This window comes from Conger conger, chromosome 7 (genome assembly GCF_963514075.1).
Source record: "Conger conger chromosome 7, fConCon1.1, whole genome shotgun sequence".
In the NCBI taxonomy this organism is placed as follows: Eukaryota; Metazoa; Chordata; class Actinopteri; order Anguilliformes; family Congridae; genus Conger; species Conger conger.
The window spans coordinates 47,607,723-47,625,937 of NC_083766.1; the positions used below are offsets into that span (position 1 = coordinate 47,607,723).

General features: G+C 39.6%; 2 protein-coding genes across 2 annotated transcripts in view; both read left to right on the forward strand.

Annotated features, from left to right (window-relative positions):
• The first annotated feature begins 1,042 nt into the window (after positions 1–1,042).
• hsf5 (heat shock transcription factor family member 5) lies at positions 1,043–9,553 on the forward strand. The gene is made up of 6 exons (XM_061249403.1): positions 1,043–1,547; positions 1,697–2,047; positions 2,414–2,481; positions 2,778–3,110; positions 7,637–7,837; positions 9,536–9,553. The coding sequence occupies exons 1-6, from the start codon at positions 1,043–1,045 to the stop codon at positions 9,551–9,553; spliced, it is 1,476 nt and encodes a 491-aa protein (XP_061105387.1).
• Positions 9,554–9,667: 114 nt separating this feature from the next.
• LOC133133297 (E3 ubiquitin-protein ligase RNF43) overlaps positions 9,668–18,215 on the forward strand; it is a 97,464-nt gene continuing 88,916 nt past the window's right edge. The window contains exon 1 of the mRNA XM_061249404.1: positions 9,668–11,498. Within this exon, the coding sequence (XP_061105388.1) occupies positions 11,259–11,498 (240 nt within the window). The 5' untranslated portion in view covers positions 9,668–11,258. The remainder of the gene's footprint in view (positions 11,499–18,215) is intronic.

Below are 18,215 nucleotides of genomic sequence, written 5' to 3' on the forward strand. Positions count from 1 at the left end.
GCATACATTGGGCGAAAGGCAGGAATACACCCTGGACAGGTCGCCAGTCTATCACAGGGCACACACACCATTCACTCACACACACCTACGGGCAATTTAGACTCTCCAATCAGCCTAACGTGCATGTCTTTGGACTGTGGGAGGAAACCGGAGTACCCGGAGGAAACCCACGCAGACACGGGGAGAACATGCAAACTCCGCACAGAGAGGCCCTGGCCGACGGGGATTCGAACCCAGGACCTCCTTGCTGTGAGGTGGCAGTGCTACCCACTGCACCATCCGTGCCGCCTGCTGGAATATTCTAATACAAATTATGTCAGAGAAATACAGCATATAAAGGACACAGTTAGATAAACAAATAACTAGCCAGTCCACAGTCCTCTTGAAGCAATCATACAATTAGCTAACTCTACTAGTATATGAGGTCATTCAATGTTAGGCATGTATTTGTTGCACACTATACTTATAAAATTACTTTGAGATGTCATATTTCATGCCAGTCTTTCTTTTTGCTCGAGACTGTGGAGAGCAATCTGCTGGTGCTCTTAGCGTATGTGCAGTTCTAGCTCGAGAACCCTGGGCTGTTCGGCATTCAAATACCATCAGTGGGAACGTGCACCAACGGTTCGGGAACACTTTTCAACGGTTCTGAAGAGTAATTTCAGAATATCATGAGAAGGGTCACATTTGAAGGCATTACAGGTACTTAGAATGTGTTGATATTTGACAAAATTCCTTTAAAACATACAAATATATACTTTACCCGAGTGTGCTACTTACTATAAGATTAAACGATGTCTGATTGATTTAGCTAACTAACTAACGCTAGTAAACCGCAGCTTAACCGTAGCTAACGGATACGTTAACTTTCGAAGCTAAGATAGCAATCAATCTATAAGTAAGTTGGCTAGCTAACGTGGGCGATATTAGGGCCGCGTGTGAGTGAAGTGTTGATCGTTGTCCTAAGAAGCGAAACATGGTTAAATGAGTGAATAATTATTTTATGTTTCTTTCCCTTAATCTAGCTGTTCATCATCTGGACATGGAAGAAGCATTAACCCTCCCAATTAACCCCAACAACTTCCCCGCGAAACTCTGGTGTCTTGTGAACAACCCGAAGAATCGTTCGATCCATTGGGATCACAATGGCCAGGGCATCATAATAAATCAGCAGTTGTTTGAAACGGAGCTACTATCTCCAATGAAGTCCATTGGGGAACCGATTTTCAAAACCACGAATTTCACGAGCTTTATTCGTCAGCTAAACCTTTACGGATTCAGGAAGGTAGAACTGAGTCCTGGCAGCGCGGATAAATTAGGAGATGGAGATATTAAAACCGAAGGGTTACAGCAGCAACAACACCGCTTCCAAAACCTAAATTTCAAACGAGACCACCCAGAATTGCTTGTAAATTTAAAACGGTTAACCACCAGCAACAAGGCAAAAATAGAAGCCGGATTAGAAGTTAGCTGCAGACCCCCAAGTCGTATCCAGCGACTTTTATCCAGTGCACACGAAGAGGATAAGAGCAAAATAATAAAACGTGGTAAGCGATGACTGTTAGGCTGAAAAGGATGGAAAGTAATTGGATAACTAGACATATTAATGTTTTGGGTTACATAAAATGCACTTTTGTAGATATCTCATTAATGTACATTGCTTTGCCCAATTTATACAGTTATATCTTATGTACAGGTTCAGTGTTTGTCGGGCAGGTCCGTCGAGGATTCCACGACGGTAACTCTCCCTCCTACCAGTACCACCCTAGTAGACCGCACGCCCTGAAGGGATATGACCGAACCCCAATCCCACAGCGCGGCTGGGTCGTGGGACACGGCGATTCGGCATCCCCTACAACTTTTTTCACGGACAAAGGGATCCCAGTGTCAGTCATTCAGCATTTCCCCAGCGACACAGGTTGCTCTGCACAGTCCAGCCCAACGAAGCATATTCAGCAGGGTCCACAGGGCGTGTTAACGGCTGGACAAAAATATAACAATTTCATCCCTCATCATGCACAATTTGGCCCTGGATTTTATAGTACAGGTAATTAATATTTTAAGGTGTTATTGTTTTTTTTAATTATTATTTTTAATTTCTTAAAATGTTTTTTTAAGTCTCTAACGGTTGAATGTTTTTGTTAATACGTATTGTTCTCTGACCAACACGCCACAGCAAATTCCTAATACGTGTAAATGTGTGTGACGAATAGTTGAAAAGATGATAAAGATCGTTAAAAAGCGTTATAATATCCATGTCATTTATTTTTTGTAAAGAAAGCACTGCAAATTCAAGGTCATAGATTCATCTTTTCAAATCAGTCATTGTCAGATGTATGTAATTTGTTTATTTGCATTCATTATGTACATGTTTTTTTTGTAGCGGTATGTCAGTGCTGTTCCTCTGGGTCAGTAAATCAAAATATGGCAGCATGTGTCCACCAGCCTCCATCGCCTTTCTCACAATATAGCTATTATCAGGTGGGTGATTGTTAACAAGACCTTCCAAAGTTAAATAAAAACATACAAGAGTGAGGTTCAAATTAGATGTAAATATACAGTATTGGAGTGAAATTAAGTTTTTAATTACCATTTGGGAATTGATGTGTAAAACAAAACCCCACAGATTTGTATTTACTATGACCAGGGGAATTAAAGAAAAAATTATGAAAATTGCTGTTGCAAGTGATATGACTGGTCCAGTCTGTAACATTTTATGTAGATCAAGTGCTTCATCATTGATGTCTCATGTGGTTTCTATACCCTGACTGTTTTAGCCAAACTACCCTGTGGGGTTCTTACACCCTGGTAGCCAGGACTGGCAGAACAGTGCAAACGAAGATGTCAAGAGGAACGATGTCAACCTGGAAACGGTCTTCCAGATTGTCGATGAACTGCAAGTTTCCCCAAAACCTTCCATGGTCAAAGTGGAAATCCCAGAGGAGTCTGATGTCACCTCCGCATCGGAGCGAGAGCTTTCTACGACCATCAGTCTAAGCGTAGTCGGCCCTGCAATCAGCACTCCAGAAGCCGTCTCACTGAATGAGCGAGAGCAGAAATCATCTCCTGAAGTGTCCGGCCAATCGGTGCCTTTGGATTTCTCCCAGAGAGTAAGTGCCCATGCATGTCAGCGTTCTCTTCCTGGTTTTAGTATCTAGAACGCCCACAAAACATTCACAAAGAGCAGTGACGTAGGTTTTTTGCAAAGGCCCTAACCCTGCCGCCAGAGCCCAATTACCTCTCCCCTTCCGCCTCTTGTGGTCAGCTCTCTGTGTTAACATTTAGAAACTTAATTCGATAATTATGCAAAAAATTGTCTGCATAAAGTCATGACTCATGAGAAATCATTTTACAAACTCCTCCCAACATTGCAATGGTTTTACTTGAATCAGTATGAAACATAATTCAAAGCCTCCAGGATGACATGAAAAGCTAAAAAAACATGAAAATATTATGAAAACCCTTAATTAACGAGTAAGTTATGTCCATTGTGTCACTTACGACAATTACGATTATTTATGGTAGTAGGATAATCAGTTTGCTTACAGCTTGCTAATGGTTCAAATTCATTCCATCAGAACAGATTTACATCAGGTTGCAGGTTTTAAAAAAGTAACTCATGAATAAAGTCATTCATTTGTATTTGTTTACAGGTGTTGAAGAATGTGGAGAATCTTTCCAGATGCCTTGGAAGGACATTGGAGACTAGTCCATCAGAGTCCAGCTGTAAACTAGAATTGTCAACTTCCCCGAGCAAAACCAAAGATAGTAGGAACTCCAGACAACAAAAGCCTCTTGGTAAGACTTAATTGCTTTGCAGTTGCAATGCTATCATACACATTCTTAAGTCCACATTGTAATAAAACTCTGGTCACTGTAGAGGTATATTTTTTATAGGATAAAATTTCCCAAATGTACCCTGAAATTACAGTAATACAAAGGAGTACATTTGTATTACAAACAAGTACTTTTTCCAAGCAAAAAAGCATAAAAATTAAGCATAATTTCCTTGCTACAAATCTTCTTGCCACAATTCTATGCAGCAGTTAGGTAACACCCCAGCATTTTAACCTTTTTAGACACTTCTTCGGACCTTTATTTCTGAGAGTGTACCTCGAAATCTAATTTGTAACATAGCATATCTATTCTATAGCAAACAATATTTTAGGGAAAAAAAAGCCTTTAATTATATATGTAATGTGTTAACTGTCACATAATGTAAGGGAAAAAAATTGGCTATCAACTTTTGTCACCACTAGTAAAGCAAGTGCACATAGTTCACTTGTATCTGTCTCTCTTTGGGTGCAATATAAATTGACAAAATTAACATTAAGACTATTAAACCAACAAAATAACAAAGAAAAATTGACTACACTAGTTAATCAAAATGGCGTACCAAAAGCCACAATAGCCGAAAAATAGTCAACCCAACAACCCAACTTCCCACAGGATTTTCTGTTCCAGTCAACTTCGGTCTAGATGTTTACAAACTTTTCCACCCGCCTGTATTCTTATATTAGGTTCAGTGGCCCATTTCAAATGTATGCTGTTATATTAGGCTCAGTGGCCAATTTCAAATTTATGCTGTTTTATACCCCTAGATCTCTTGGTGGAAGTGGCTTGCAAACAACAATCTTGAACAACGAATGACCTTTGTAACACTGAATCCTCCAAGCAAATGTCTCAATGATCTTTATATTTGATCTTACAACACTGGGCAGGTTTCCTCCTGCCAATGACCTGCAAGAATGAGAGGTTACCTCATATTAATTTACCCCATAGGCACTGAAGTTGGCTTAATAAGCTCATAGTTATCAATCAGCAACAAGTATGTGCCTTTACATTAAAATGAAAATACAATGCCATATACATAGTTCATCTTAACGAGTCTGCTGTTGTTTCTTGAAGTATTTATTGTAATTTACTGTTGTGTTTTGTCACATTGCATTTTATTCATATTTTAAACATATTCCTCAGCTTTCAGCTCAGATCACTACATTTGCCACTGTGATATCGTGGTATTTTGAGTGCTGTATTTATGAACATTGTCTTTTAGTTCTCACTTAAACTTATGGCTGGCTGACTTAGTGTAACTGCAAGTTATCCAAGCAAATACATTGTCTCATTTCTGTAATGTTTGGTAGGCATTCTTGAAGCTAATGCTGTAGTTTATTTTGTGATTCTGACATTGTTTATTTTAAATAATATATTAAGTAATGAATATTGTTAATTGTCTAAAATTATATGCAATATTGTTACTACCATCTACGATAAACATAAAACATGTTTCATGACTAAACTCATCGACTGCTTTGTATTGATTGCGTGTTATTAGCTTATGTACAACACATTTTTAAGTATCTTGTGCTTTTGTGGTGCCATTATCAAGCGCCATTATAGATTATTGTGGTTTCATCATAATCTACAATTTAAATGATGATTTGAGACATTATAATGTCATTTTATTTATTTTTACAGAAATAAAGGTACACTGGGTTTCACTTCTAAAAACAGCCATTTTGAGATTAAGCTCAGTGGTCTGAGATGTGAGGCATAATAATAATAATAATAATAATAATAGTAATAATAATAATAACAATAATAATAATAATAATAATGATAACTTTATTTTTATAGCACCTTTCAACCAGACAGCACAAGGTACTTCACAGCAGCGGAAAAAAAAGAAAAAAAAAGAAGAAAGATAAATACATTTCAAATAAGTGTCAATTATAATAAGAATGACAATACACAAATACAATAAATCAAATTAAAATAGACAAGGACGATAAAAATAGAATAAAAGTAGGCAGTCAGACATTGAAAAAGGCGAGTCTATAGAAATTGGATTAAACCGCAGGGACTGACTCAGCAGATCTGATATCGTGCTGCAGAAACAGACTGCCTGTTTTGTATGAAGTTCGGTACATATGATTATATGTAGTGCACATAGAATGGCCTGACTTTTGTGACTTCATCTGGAGATGTTTCCAGCACTGAAGTTGCTCAGTCTCTTTCCTCTTTTCAGGCCTGCTGTTAAACAGTTGTCACAATTCAGTACATTAATTACCACAAGTGCAGCTTCTAACCATGCTTACCAGTGTAAATTTGTAAACACTTTATCCCTTCCTGTTGTACTTAACAGTAGGGACAGATTGCACTACATTAAAGTGAGTTGATGAGGAAAATATGTTCTTACCGCTTACCAAAATTCATCTGCTGGCTAAAATAACATTTTTGAGCTGATCATGGTGACAGTATGCAATGATTTTTCAACAACTTCACTGACAGTTTTATTTTTGTGCATGGATCAGAGAAATGGGACCGGTTTTCTTACACTGGTGTAATACCTTAACATGGACTCTGGGTGGCGCTTAATTCCCACAAAAAAGGATAAGTATTGTGGAAGCAATTCAAAGCGCAATGTATTTGTTAGACAGTTGCCAATATAAACACATTATTTTACCCAATTTTTGAGTTGAGCCATCACTGCCATCCCTTGCTCATTAACCGTTCATTACTACTTTTATGGGATGTATTTGCAAATGCTTGCAAATTGTATTACTTTTTTTAAATATATATTTAAATTTCTCAACTTTTACAGGATATTTTAGATTTAAGATTTTTTGTGTTAAAACATTTTTACAAGACCATTGTAAATCCCTTCCTATCATTAAAAAAGGCTCACTGACATGTTGACTCACCCTCTGCCTGTGTTTATAGTCCTTAAATCTGTGTTTCAAAATATACAGTTTATGGCCTGACACTGTACCAAAACATTGTATAACTTTACAATAATTCAAGCTCATTGGTTGAAAATTGGTTGGTCAGCGTGTTTACACAGAAATGGGAGGGATAAACAGTGTTGTGGTTTGAAGGTGTTGCTCTCTTGACCGTTAGAAGTTCGAAATTACCTATTGTACCTTTAAAATAGCTATGAACAAAGGTATAGGGATAGAGGGGCAAGTTTTTATTTTATAATCCTAAAATATATAGGTAGTGAACAAAAACATTGAGGTAAAAGTCGCATAATACTGGCCCCACATACACTTACTGAGCACTTTATTAGGAACATTTACTTCAATAGACCTACTTATTCATGTGATTATCTAATCAGCCAATTGTGTGGCAGCAGTGCAATGCATACAATCATGTAAATACAGGTCAGGAGCTTCAGTTAATGGTCATATCAACCATCAGAATTTGGAAAAAATGTGATCTTAGTGACTTTGACCGTGGAATGATTCTTGGTGGCCGACCGGGTTGTTTGAGTATCACAGAAACTGTTGATCTCCTGGGATTTGCTGATCTCTTGGGTGCTTGCAAAGAATGGTGCAAAAAAACAAAAACAAAAAAATCCAGTGAGCAGTTCTGCAGACTGATGAGAGAGGTCAGAGGAGAATGGCCAGACTGATCAAAGCTGACAGGAAGTTGACAGTAATGCAAATAACGACACATTAAAACAGTGGTATGCAGAAGAGCATCTCTGAACACACAACACATCATAACTCTAAGTGGATAGGCTACAGCAGTAGAAGTAAAAAAATAAGTCTAATAAATGCCGAATAAAGTGCTCACTGATTGTATGTGATAAGATATACCTTATTGAACCCTATGGGATAATTTGTCCTCCTAGCTACTTAGGAGCAGTGGGCAGCTACAATACAGTGCCTGTAGGACCAACTCCAGTTCTGAGGCCACGGCCTTGGTCAAGAGCAATGGCAGGAGTACGCCTAAGGAGTATGGGAAACCGGGGTACCCAAAGGAAACCCACTCCAACATGGGGAGAACGTGCAAGAATGAGGAGAACGAGGAGAACGAGGAGAACGAGGATCCGGCTGGCTGGGACTCAAACCCCAACCCTCTTTTTTGCGAGGCAACACTGCATATGGCAAATATGTGCTGTTTCCAGTTACAATTGTTTAGGTATTCTTTTCTTCCATTTGTCTTGGAGAATGAGGGTATAAGCATTAGAGACATATCCCTTGTTATACACAGTTGTAAGAAATCATGTTTAGAGCATAATAAAGTCATAAAGTAAAGTAGTAAAGTTTGATTGAAAGCATGAAAGCATTGATTTGATTCTCTAGAGGTGACAACCAAATAGTAGGCCAACTGCTATAAATGTAGATATTTAAAATGATATGAATCACAAATCCTATGTTAATTTGCATCATATTTACATTCACAATTGGGAATTTACAGAAATATATACATACATTTTTGGGGATAATACTGACAGTGATTAAATGAATACTAGCAACTTTAGTGAGTGGGATACATTTTTGCCACTGCGATTTGTTTTCGGTAAATGCAGTTTATTTTCTCCCTGTGAGTCATGGGGAGACTGTTCGCCTTTGGGTCGGTTGTATCTCTTTCTGGTTTATGCTATGAATGCAGTCTACTCTGCAGTGTTTCTCAACTCCAGTCCTCGGGACTCACATGCCAGAAGGTCTTTGTTGCAATCAGGAACTCACACACCTGATTTAATGACTGAATCAATCAAACCACCAAAAATGGCCTTGATTAGTTAAACCAGGTGTGTGAGTTCTGGCCAGTCCTGGTTTTTGTTGTAACTAGGAACTCACACACCTGGTCACACACACCAAGGACTGGAGTTCAGAAACACTGGTCTATTGTTAGTTTGTATGGTGCAGCTAAAAGCAGGAGGATATGGCCAGGTATTGCCCAAAGCTGAACGGAGACTCTAATGAACAAAGGGGATAAGAACACAAGTGCTATCCCAGAACATTTTGTGTGTGTGTGTGTGTGTGTGTGCGCGTGTGCATGCACATGCACGTGAACGTATGTTCTTTTCATTCAGGGACAAGACAAAACAACTTACAACTTTACACTCTTGCCTGTACCATATAAGAAAGCCACTGATGGGTTTAATTGGTACTTGTCTCATATTACTCTCAGCTAGATGCAGCATGAAAGATGTCACCCGCACCGGCTTTTATCCGACTAAACTCTTTGGATAAGAATTAATTCCCACTTGATTATTACCCTCTAGCACAAATGAGCTGCATTGCTGCAATGTTGTGATGAACTGTAAGACACATGAACTGGAATTCTTGGAAACTGAACAAAGCATCAGTTTCAATAGTATGTTTCAAAAGTGCATGTTGGAGTCCCCCAGCCCTTTTAAAAAAATTACTTTAAAAGACCCCCCATGCATGTCATCTGAATTCATCCTGTGAATAAGAACAATTCTGAATGACTTTTGGCATTGCAATTTTGGCAAAGGTTTTTCTTAATTTTTATTTAATCTCTATTTAATCCGTAAAGCTAGCTCGACTGAAAACTTGATTAGCTTTTGCAATAATGCCTGGGGAATCAAAGTTGGTATTAATGCTAAAGCCATTCTGATATAGGGGGTGATTATGTGCCCAGCTATAGCAGACGGATATATTTGTGGGAATTTGGCCATGACACAGGTATTAACGCACCTATTCTCAAAAAAGTGTCAAAAACCTTTAATGACCACAGTAATATCGTTTTTGGGAACTCCTGCATTTTCTTAATTTCCCAGGTTCGTCTGTGCAGCTGACCCTATTCACCCAGTAGAGGGAGCACGATATCACCTTTTTGGTTAGTGGCGCCTATGACTTCTCCAGCTCCACCCTCGGTGACAGGCAGTCAGCAGGTAGACGGTCAATGGGATCCCAGGGGAAGGAGGCTAACGAAACTGGCAACGAGACTTTGCAAATGTACAGCGTTTCTTCCTCACGTATTTTACATCTGGATATTTCCAAGATTCACTTTGAAGTACTTTTACTTTCTTGCTGATTGCAAACAATTTTTAATCTGCCTCTGAAAACCCACAGAAGTTTGGTACGTTTTCTGCAGTTTTTACGCCAGCGCGAAAGGATTTCGTTTCTGAAATTAGCTAATTTAACCTCCCGGGAAACCTGAGGAAATAATCACCGTGGAAGTGACACAAAACAGCGAACACGTTTTAGACGCAGAGGAAATATTAGCTATCAACCGCCATGTGGATACTTTGGGCACAGAAAATACACGTGATTTTAAATTTGCTTGAATTGAACTTGACTTGCTAGCTAACTCATTACTTGGCTATCGATAGCCAGCTAACCATTGCAACGGATCCGTGAGTTAAACATTTCAGTACCTCGCCAGCTAGAAACAAATAGTTAGCAAACTTTTTTCAGATATTTTTCTCAAGAGCTATTTCTGTCGGCGTACTGTTACAAAAGGGCACATGCAACGGGTTGTTTCCAATGATATTTTTGCTTTTTACATTTCATCAGAGAATGTAATCTTTTAGCTACAGGTTCAGCATGATGGTCTATTCCAGTGGTGCTTACAAGTGACGAACGCTCGCCTTTCAAAGTTTTGGAAATGTTCTGTGAAGTTTTCCCCATTTCTATTTGCTTTTAGAAACGGGGCTGCATTTGAAGGATTTTCTTGCACTTTAAAAAAAAAATCTGATGTATATCTCTGCGATACTCTACTATTTCAATTATACGTCCGCTTTTTTATTTGGAGTCGAGCATGGATTACATGGAATACGTTTGATCTAATTAGCCATTTCTGCGACTGTTTATCGGGAGTTTAACCGAAGAGTTCTTGGCAAGAAAAGTTAAACCTGTCCTGTTTCTAGACATATACTGCCTGGATACCCCAACGACTAAGAAAGAACGCAATGTCAATCTGCAGCTCAAAAATGTGGACCGAGATTGTTGTGGTTCCAGCCAACCGGAGTACGTGTCAGTGCGGAGTATAAATCAATGCACACGTTCTGCAAGCTTCATAACTAGAGTACAAAGCTTGTTTTGACGTTATTTAAAATATGCAATCACTGTTTTGAGTTTTATTGGGCAACAATCATCCGTAGTATAAGATTTTTTCCCCTGTTTTTAGTAAACTATTTTTTTCCATCCCACGCATTATTTTTATATATGCGTATTGCCTTTTGTTGCTAACGGCTTCTTTTTTCATAGCAGCAAAGATGTCAAATTTTTGTATCTTTTTTCTGAATAAGCTGTCTGTGGAGAGAACTTTCAAACTGGAGTTGCACCAGGAGTCCTTAAACCATGTATAATCGAAGATTTTAACACGGTCCACGTGCAACGCAAATTTGGATGTAACACTTTGCGTATTATTTTACAGGTTGTAGTACACTTTAAAGGATAAATACATCGGGAGTTTTTTTCCGGTCTGACTTAACGGTGTAGGCTGACAGCTTTGCAGTGCACGATGTGCGGCTGGGGCCCACCGCTGCAGCCGGTGCAATGACCGTTTCTCAGCGGCGATTGGCCGGGCTCTGGCCTTGGCTGCTAATGGCGGCCCTGCAGGTGGTGTTCGGCCAGACGGGCCTGGAGTTGGCAGCCGCCGTGGAGTCGGAGCGATCGGCACCCAAAGCTGTCATCAAGGTGACACTTCTGAAACAAGAAACGGGGAAGCCTATTACTCTAGAAGGAGTGTTCGCCGGAGCCAGTCTGAGAGGTTCTGCAGAGGGAAAATTGATGCAGGTGGGTGTTTCAAAAGGGTGGACGGCGGTCACACTTTCGTAATAGTTTTGTACAACCCCCCTGAACCCTTTATTGTCGCATCTCAATGTCTTTTCCGCTGTTATTTCAATCATATATTCCCATTTAACAATACTAACTCGTAAAACGTATTCATGTCTTAGGAATTAAGTATTGACTCATGATGTGGATTGATCTCATGATTTAGTCTGCATCGGAGTTTGAGCCCAGTTTCCAGTGGATCATTGTGTGCTGATTTTTATTTTCAGATCAGTTATGTATGCAGGCTTGGCTGAGCTTTTTACTTAAGTGTTTATGTTTTGACGTCACTTGACCGTTACAAGCTACCCATAAATTCATTTGTGGAAGACATTTGTTCTCAAGGCATGACGTATGTTTATACTGCTGAAAAAATATAATGCTGAACCGTTTTTTTTACGTGTTGCTTCCCTTCTGGTGACTTGGGGAAGGTCCTATTTAACTGTTTTCGACTCTACTGTATTCATATAATCTACTGGACAATTTGTTTATCAGAATTTGCCCCCTTGTACTGCATGTTATATGCGTTGCATGTATATGCGTAGTCAATATTGTATTGGAGAACAAACTTAAAAACCTTCAATGTTTTCAGTTGCATAATTATTCTAAACTGCTATACATTTCTACCACAAATGGCTTATAGCAGATGTATATTGATCAGTAGTTAAGTAGCAGTTCAGTCACCCCAGTTGGTCATACATGTTGGATGATTGTTGGAACTGAAATTCAGTCGGATACAAAATGGGTGGAGATTGGGTAGTGTGTCTAGCCACCAACGTGTTCTTCACTTTAAAAGGGTGTTTTGTTTAACTTCTGGCAGGTGTGTGAATATGCCTCGGGTTGAATCCAGATCTTGGATCGATGGCCTATTAAAACGTCCCACAAAGAGAGGCTGACTGGTTTTCATTGAGAAGTCGAGAATTGTCATTGTCAGATGTTGCTGATAAAAAGGGTACATTGCTCAATGTGCACTTTCATGTCTGACTGCCAGCTTGTTTGGACAAGATCTTTTCCAAGTCATGGTTCTGTTTTTTATCTTGGCTGATCTAATTAAAAATGATGTAAACATTGTTCCATTTTAACCACAAATACCCCCAAAACCCCCAGTCCACCCACTGAGTCTTTTCCTCTTTTGAATACTGTCTTAAGCCAGTGTTGGCACCATCTATCAGTAATGTTTTACTCCCAATCTAACGTCCAGGCTTTTGCATGGTATGCTGTGGCAGATATGCTTGGACTTTGTGTATGATGAAAGTATTCCACTTTTTTTTTGTGAATGCTGTTGACATACAGATTTATTATCTTTTGATTATATCCATGTGTTACAACTTCCAAGTCTCTCCCAATGGCTATTAACAGTGTCAGCATTCACACCTCCAGACCTTCCCGGAGGTGATAGATTTGTGGTGTTGTAAACCCTGCGCCATTCGGTTGCCAGAAACGATTCATTTTTACAACTGCTTGGACTGTGTATCAAAACAACGAGGGGCTTAATGTTATTTTGCATGCAATTTATCATTTGGAAATATGTAGTTGTCCTTGAAATATAGCCCGAAGTAGCACGAATGGGCGAATCGTTGGAAGGCTGCAGTGTCTGGTGGTTTTTGCTTAGCCTCGGCCGTTAAGTATTCAAATAAAGTCATTTACTTGGAGAGGAAGTCACTTCACCTGTTGCTGCGGGTGTAAACGGTTTGCTACTGTATTTGAAGGGCAGTTATAAATTGTTAGGCTCTGACTGAACCTTACGAGCTGGAGCTGCCCAGTCCTGCTGTTTGGGATGGATGAACTCCTCAGCTGGGAAAGATTGATATTATCTATATTGACACTTTTATTTCCTTTGTCATGCTTTCCACATGGCAAAATGTCCATGCGCATGTATGTCATTGGTAGGTAGACTGCTACTGGATAGTGGGGGTATTTTATTTCCTTAAAGACGAGCTGAAACGGAAGTTAGAACAGTGCTAGCTTCCATGATATGACGTAAAAACGGATCTTTTGGGGGAATTTTTGAAGGGTGGGGAGTCGATGTGACTGAGCTCAAATGAGGAGGGGGACTTCAGATATTAGCTCCAGTAAGAGCAGTCATCTGGCAGTCGCAAGGATGTAGGTTCGATCCCACCCTGGGTGTGTCCCTGAGCAAGTTAACTAAACCCCAGTTGCTGTCAACAAGCTGATTGGTACCTTACATGGCAGCCTATCGCCGTGTGTGTCTGTGTGGGTGAATGAGAGGCATCAATTGTAAAGCACGTTGGATAAAGGCGTTACATAAATGCAGTCCATTTACCATTTACCAAATGTGAATGCATGCTGCAGAATGAAAAATATATTGATTGGAGGGGAACAGAAAATCGACAGACATACACGCCCATTAGTACATGATGACGTGTTAAATTTCATCCTTGTACAAAATGAATCCGTCTAAATGATATGAATACAGGTCGTATTGACTTGCATGTAAACAGCATGGTATTCATTGTGTGTGAAGCCTCAACATCTATCATGGTAATCGTATTAGAGTCTTGTATGAATTGAAAAGGATAATTTAAAATAAAGTATTTCTAAACTATTTCACCATCATGGTTTAATGCAAAGGTTGAATTAATTTTTATTCAACTGCCTCTTGCTTTTTGTTTTTGAAGCTAAACAGCACATTTTTCTGAATGTGAAAATTGTGTAGTTCGCAAATGTGATTGAAAAGCGTTAGATAGTTCTTTCTGTGTCCAAGTCCTACATTAGGGCTACCTAACCCTGTTCCTGGAGATCTACCATCCTAGGTTTTCACTCCAATCCTAACAAAGCACACCTCTTTTAACAGTTCTAACTGATCTACATTGTGGTGAAACATGGAACGGACGCAAACGTGAAACATTTTGGCCACGGTCAACTGGAAATTAGGTGGTAATATGGTATGGAGAGGTGGCTAATGTTAGCTGGTGTTCCTGTTATTGTGGCGCTGTGCTGGAGCTAGCTGTGTGGTTGGCTCCTAAGAGCTGGCCGTTCTGTGAAGTGTTCTTGGTAGCTGAGCCGACCTGTTCAAACAGGCCGCTGTTACCTTATGTCTCCGCTTTGTGCTCCTGTCCTCAGGGGGAGGATAGGTAATTCAGAAATGCTGCAGCGTTCTCTCTCTCTCTCTCTCTCTCCCTCTCTCTCTCCCTCCCTCTCCCTCTCCCTCTCCCTCTCCCTCTCCCTCTCCCTCTCCCTCTCCCTCTCCCCCTCCCCCTCCCCCTCCCTCCCTCCCTCCCCTCCCTTTAGGTCCTTCCCAGTCTTTGAGGAACAAAGTCGTTCTGTTGGCATTTTATTTTTGAGAAAGAAAAATGGCCATTTAGGATGTCCCTCCATCAAGGAGAAAAACCCACACCTGGTTTGGAGAATTTAAACATGGCCTTGAGGCCTTTGTTCACACCTGAATCAGTCACAGGGTGTGTTCTGGAGACATTTTGGGTGTCTGGGGCTTACTGAATATTCCTTCAGATATCAGGTGTGGCCAAATTCAGCCTAAAGTTGTAGTGAGCCTGACAGCTGGTTTTCACAACCATCTCACCTTTGACCACAATCTGAGCTTGTTTTACTCACATTTGTTTTGCTGTTAAGTTGCTTTTTATACCTTTTGCTATAAGAAAACAAAGGGGAAAGGCTGCACGCCAACCATGTGCTAAATCTATAGTAATGTTTTTATTCTGATTAGGAGCTTTTGATTGTTGTAGTCAGTGATACAGTGCTGGATTAGTGCAGTACATATATTCATCAACAGCATATAAAGTCAAACCATATAGAGTGGCTGCCATGTTACTGTCATGTTCCCATAATTTTTATTTAGTAATTTCATTTTTTGGCACCCCTAACAATTATTGCAACTAAAATCAAACAAACCGTACGACTTCACTTAATTTAGTTAATCTCAGTTTAAAGGTCCATTTGTCAACCATCAGCATGGGAAAAGCCAAAGAACTGTCAGAAGACACAGATGGTCATTAATTATGGCTAATGGGTACAGAGAAAACATACATAAACGGTTAAACCTACGACTTGTAGCACTGTCAGGGAAATAATAAAAAGACATAAAACATATTGAATGGTTGCAGGCTTGACAGGAAGAGGATTCGTATTATCCCCACAGATGGTAAGGAACATGAGGGAGGCTATAAGTACTGTAACCCCAGGATTTAAGTTTAGGAATTGCAATTGCAAAGATTGGTTGTGTCTTGGGGTCACCAAGTCTAAAATAAATAAATAAAATGGCACCTCCATACCAACAAACTCCTTGGAAGGGTAGCACAAACAGCTCTGAGTACAATAAACAAAACTAAGCATCTTGCCAAACTTTGCCAAACCTCATTGGAATGATGACTGGACGACAGTGCTATAGTCAGATGAGACCAAAATTGAACGTTGTGGCCATACACACCATGAAAAATCAAAGGAATGGTCAAAACTCCCTCCAAATGTGTTCTCTAAGACATCTTGTCATCTTTTCCAGGGGTGTTTGCACAAAGTATTAAACCAGGGGTGTCAATAATTGTGGAATCTTTTGGGGATTTTTTTATTTTTATTTGAAAAAATGCAAGACTTTGTTTGATTCCATCGAATCATTAATAAAGCACACTACTTAGTTTACAGCATTTTTTTGGTGCATAGTTATCAAGGGTGCCAATAATTATTGAGCCCTCTGTATATATTCCCACGATGATCTTCCAGTAAGTGGCAAGGGTATTTTATAAGTAGGCCACATTAAGCACAACTGTAAATATGTGTGCATACTCCCTGTCAATGACGAGCAATTAAAATCAGCAAGACAATGAGTTTAGAACCAGTCAGGCCGGAGATGCAAAACATTTTATGATGTGTTAGAACTCCTTGGCTTAGCCAATTATTAGCCTATTAATCAGTGTTTTTCAAATGTGGAGTGCTATTGGCTATACATTTCAGACCCTTCAAGTCTACATCCCTGCTGGTTATTTTTTTATTTTATTTTTTTTAAAGCGTGGATATCTTGCATATTTTTAGCCACTGTACTGTCATATAATGTGTAGCTTTAGCTGGCCACATGAATTTAGGACAGTGACATAGGCCAACAAAATACTTAGTGTTAACTTTTAGACAGAGTGACTTGTGAACAAGGGTGATGAAAAATGTAAGTGTTTAAGCCTTACTTGAAGCATAGCTTACAATTACCTCTGATTTTAAGTTCTTGGTACAGCATGACTCATTGGCATTCCTTGGTTTGCGGTGGTATGCCATCTTGAGGAAGGTTTAGTCTTTGAAAAACTCAAAATGGTTAGAGAAGTAAAAATTCACCGACCACTGTAAAAAGCTTGCTTGTTACTGGACAGTGTATGAAAGACATAAGACATTGTTAATTTATATACTGCTTACTGGTCACAACAATGTGCCCCAGGCATTTACAATGGTTTTAGACTTAACCTTTGATCTGAAATCTTCTCTGACACAAAAATGTCTGGCTTATGCATCTTTGAAGTAATCAAAAATGTGTATGCATTTTCAAATTGTACCTTGACCTAGTTAGCGTAGCACATTTAGACGCAGTGGATATGTTGACAACCGGTGCTACAATGTCAGTGACTGGCCGGCAGAGACACTTTGTGCATTCTGGGATAGCTTTGAACTTGAAGGGAAAGCCAGCTGGCCCTTGGGACTTGTGTAAAAAAAAAAAAAAAAAAAAAAAAAAAAAAAAAAAAAAAAGGTTATGCCCGGTGCATCTTTGAAGTTAATCCTTCAACGGGCTTTCTGCCCAATTAAATGCAACTAAACGATTTTAAAGGGCTCACTCTTGCTAGAACCCGTTTTGAAATGCTTTCCATGGCCAGCTTTATGCTTGACCCTTGTGAGGTCTCTCAAATGTCCCATATAATTGGGATGGGCACAGTTCAAGACAATACACTGGTACACGTCACTCGTCTATATGCTGTTTTTTTTATTATTTCTTTATAGGACAGACTTGGTCTCCGCATGTCCTATGAGAAGCCACACTCCTCCCGACCCCCCCCCCCCCCCCCAACTCCAACTCTGAAAGAGGCGGACAAAGACTGTTATCTTGGATAGCCTCTTTGGCCATCTTGTTTAGAGAGTCGTGCTTTTTACAGATTGGTTGCTGGTAGAGATCAAAGCGTGTTAAGTCAAGAACGTGAGCCGAAATAATTAAAGGCCTCTGTTTACATTGCACTTCCGATTTCATGCCCGCCCGGATCTTTCGTTCCCTTGCTGGGTTTCCTGCCTGTTGCCTTTGAAATCCCAGAGATAATGGCCTCTCGGTCCTCCTCGTCTCCCCGCTGGTGTAGAACCGCCGTTTTTCCTTTCGCTCGCTTTTCCGTTCGCGGACACTTGAAGTGGAATCGAGTGTTTTCACTTTTTTTTTTCTTTTTCTTTTTCTTTTTTTTAAACATGAATTTAAATGATAATGTTTCGTCATTATCATCCTCATCCAGATTTAATGCATGGATTTAGTACACTAGTGTAATTTAAGTGTTAGTATTGTGTTGCCGTTGTGTAATTGTGAGGTATTTGATTAAATGATTCAATTGCATGGATTTTATTGTGTGGGCTATGCATGTTGTGTGTGTCTGTGTGAGATCGGGGGAGATTGTAGTTGGAAGCTTTATTTACATTACTGATGAAAACATTAGTGAGATGACCTTATGCCAATTTTTATAGCGATGTCGTGTC

Excerpts from the sequence above, each read along its gene's own strand:
- hsf5 (XM_061249403.1), top strand. The coding sequence starts at position 1,043 with ATGGAAGAAGCATTAACCCTCCCAATTAACCCCAACAACTTCCCCGCG. Across the intron at positions 2,048-2,413 it reads CCCTGGATTTTATAGTACAG|TAAATCAAAATATGGCAGCA; the intron begins GTAATTAATATT and ends CCTCTGGGTCAG. Across the intron at positions 2,482-2,777 it reads CACAATATAGCTATTATCAG|CCAAACTACCCTGTGGGGTT; the intron begins GTGGGTGATTGT and ends TGACTGTTTTAG.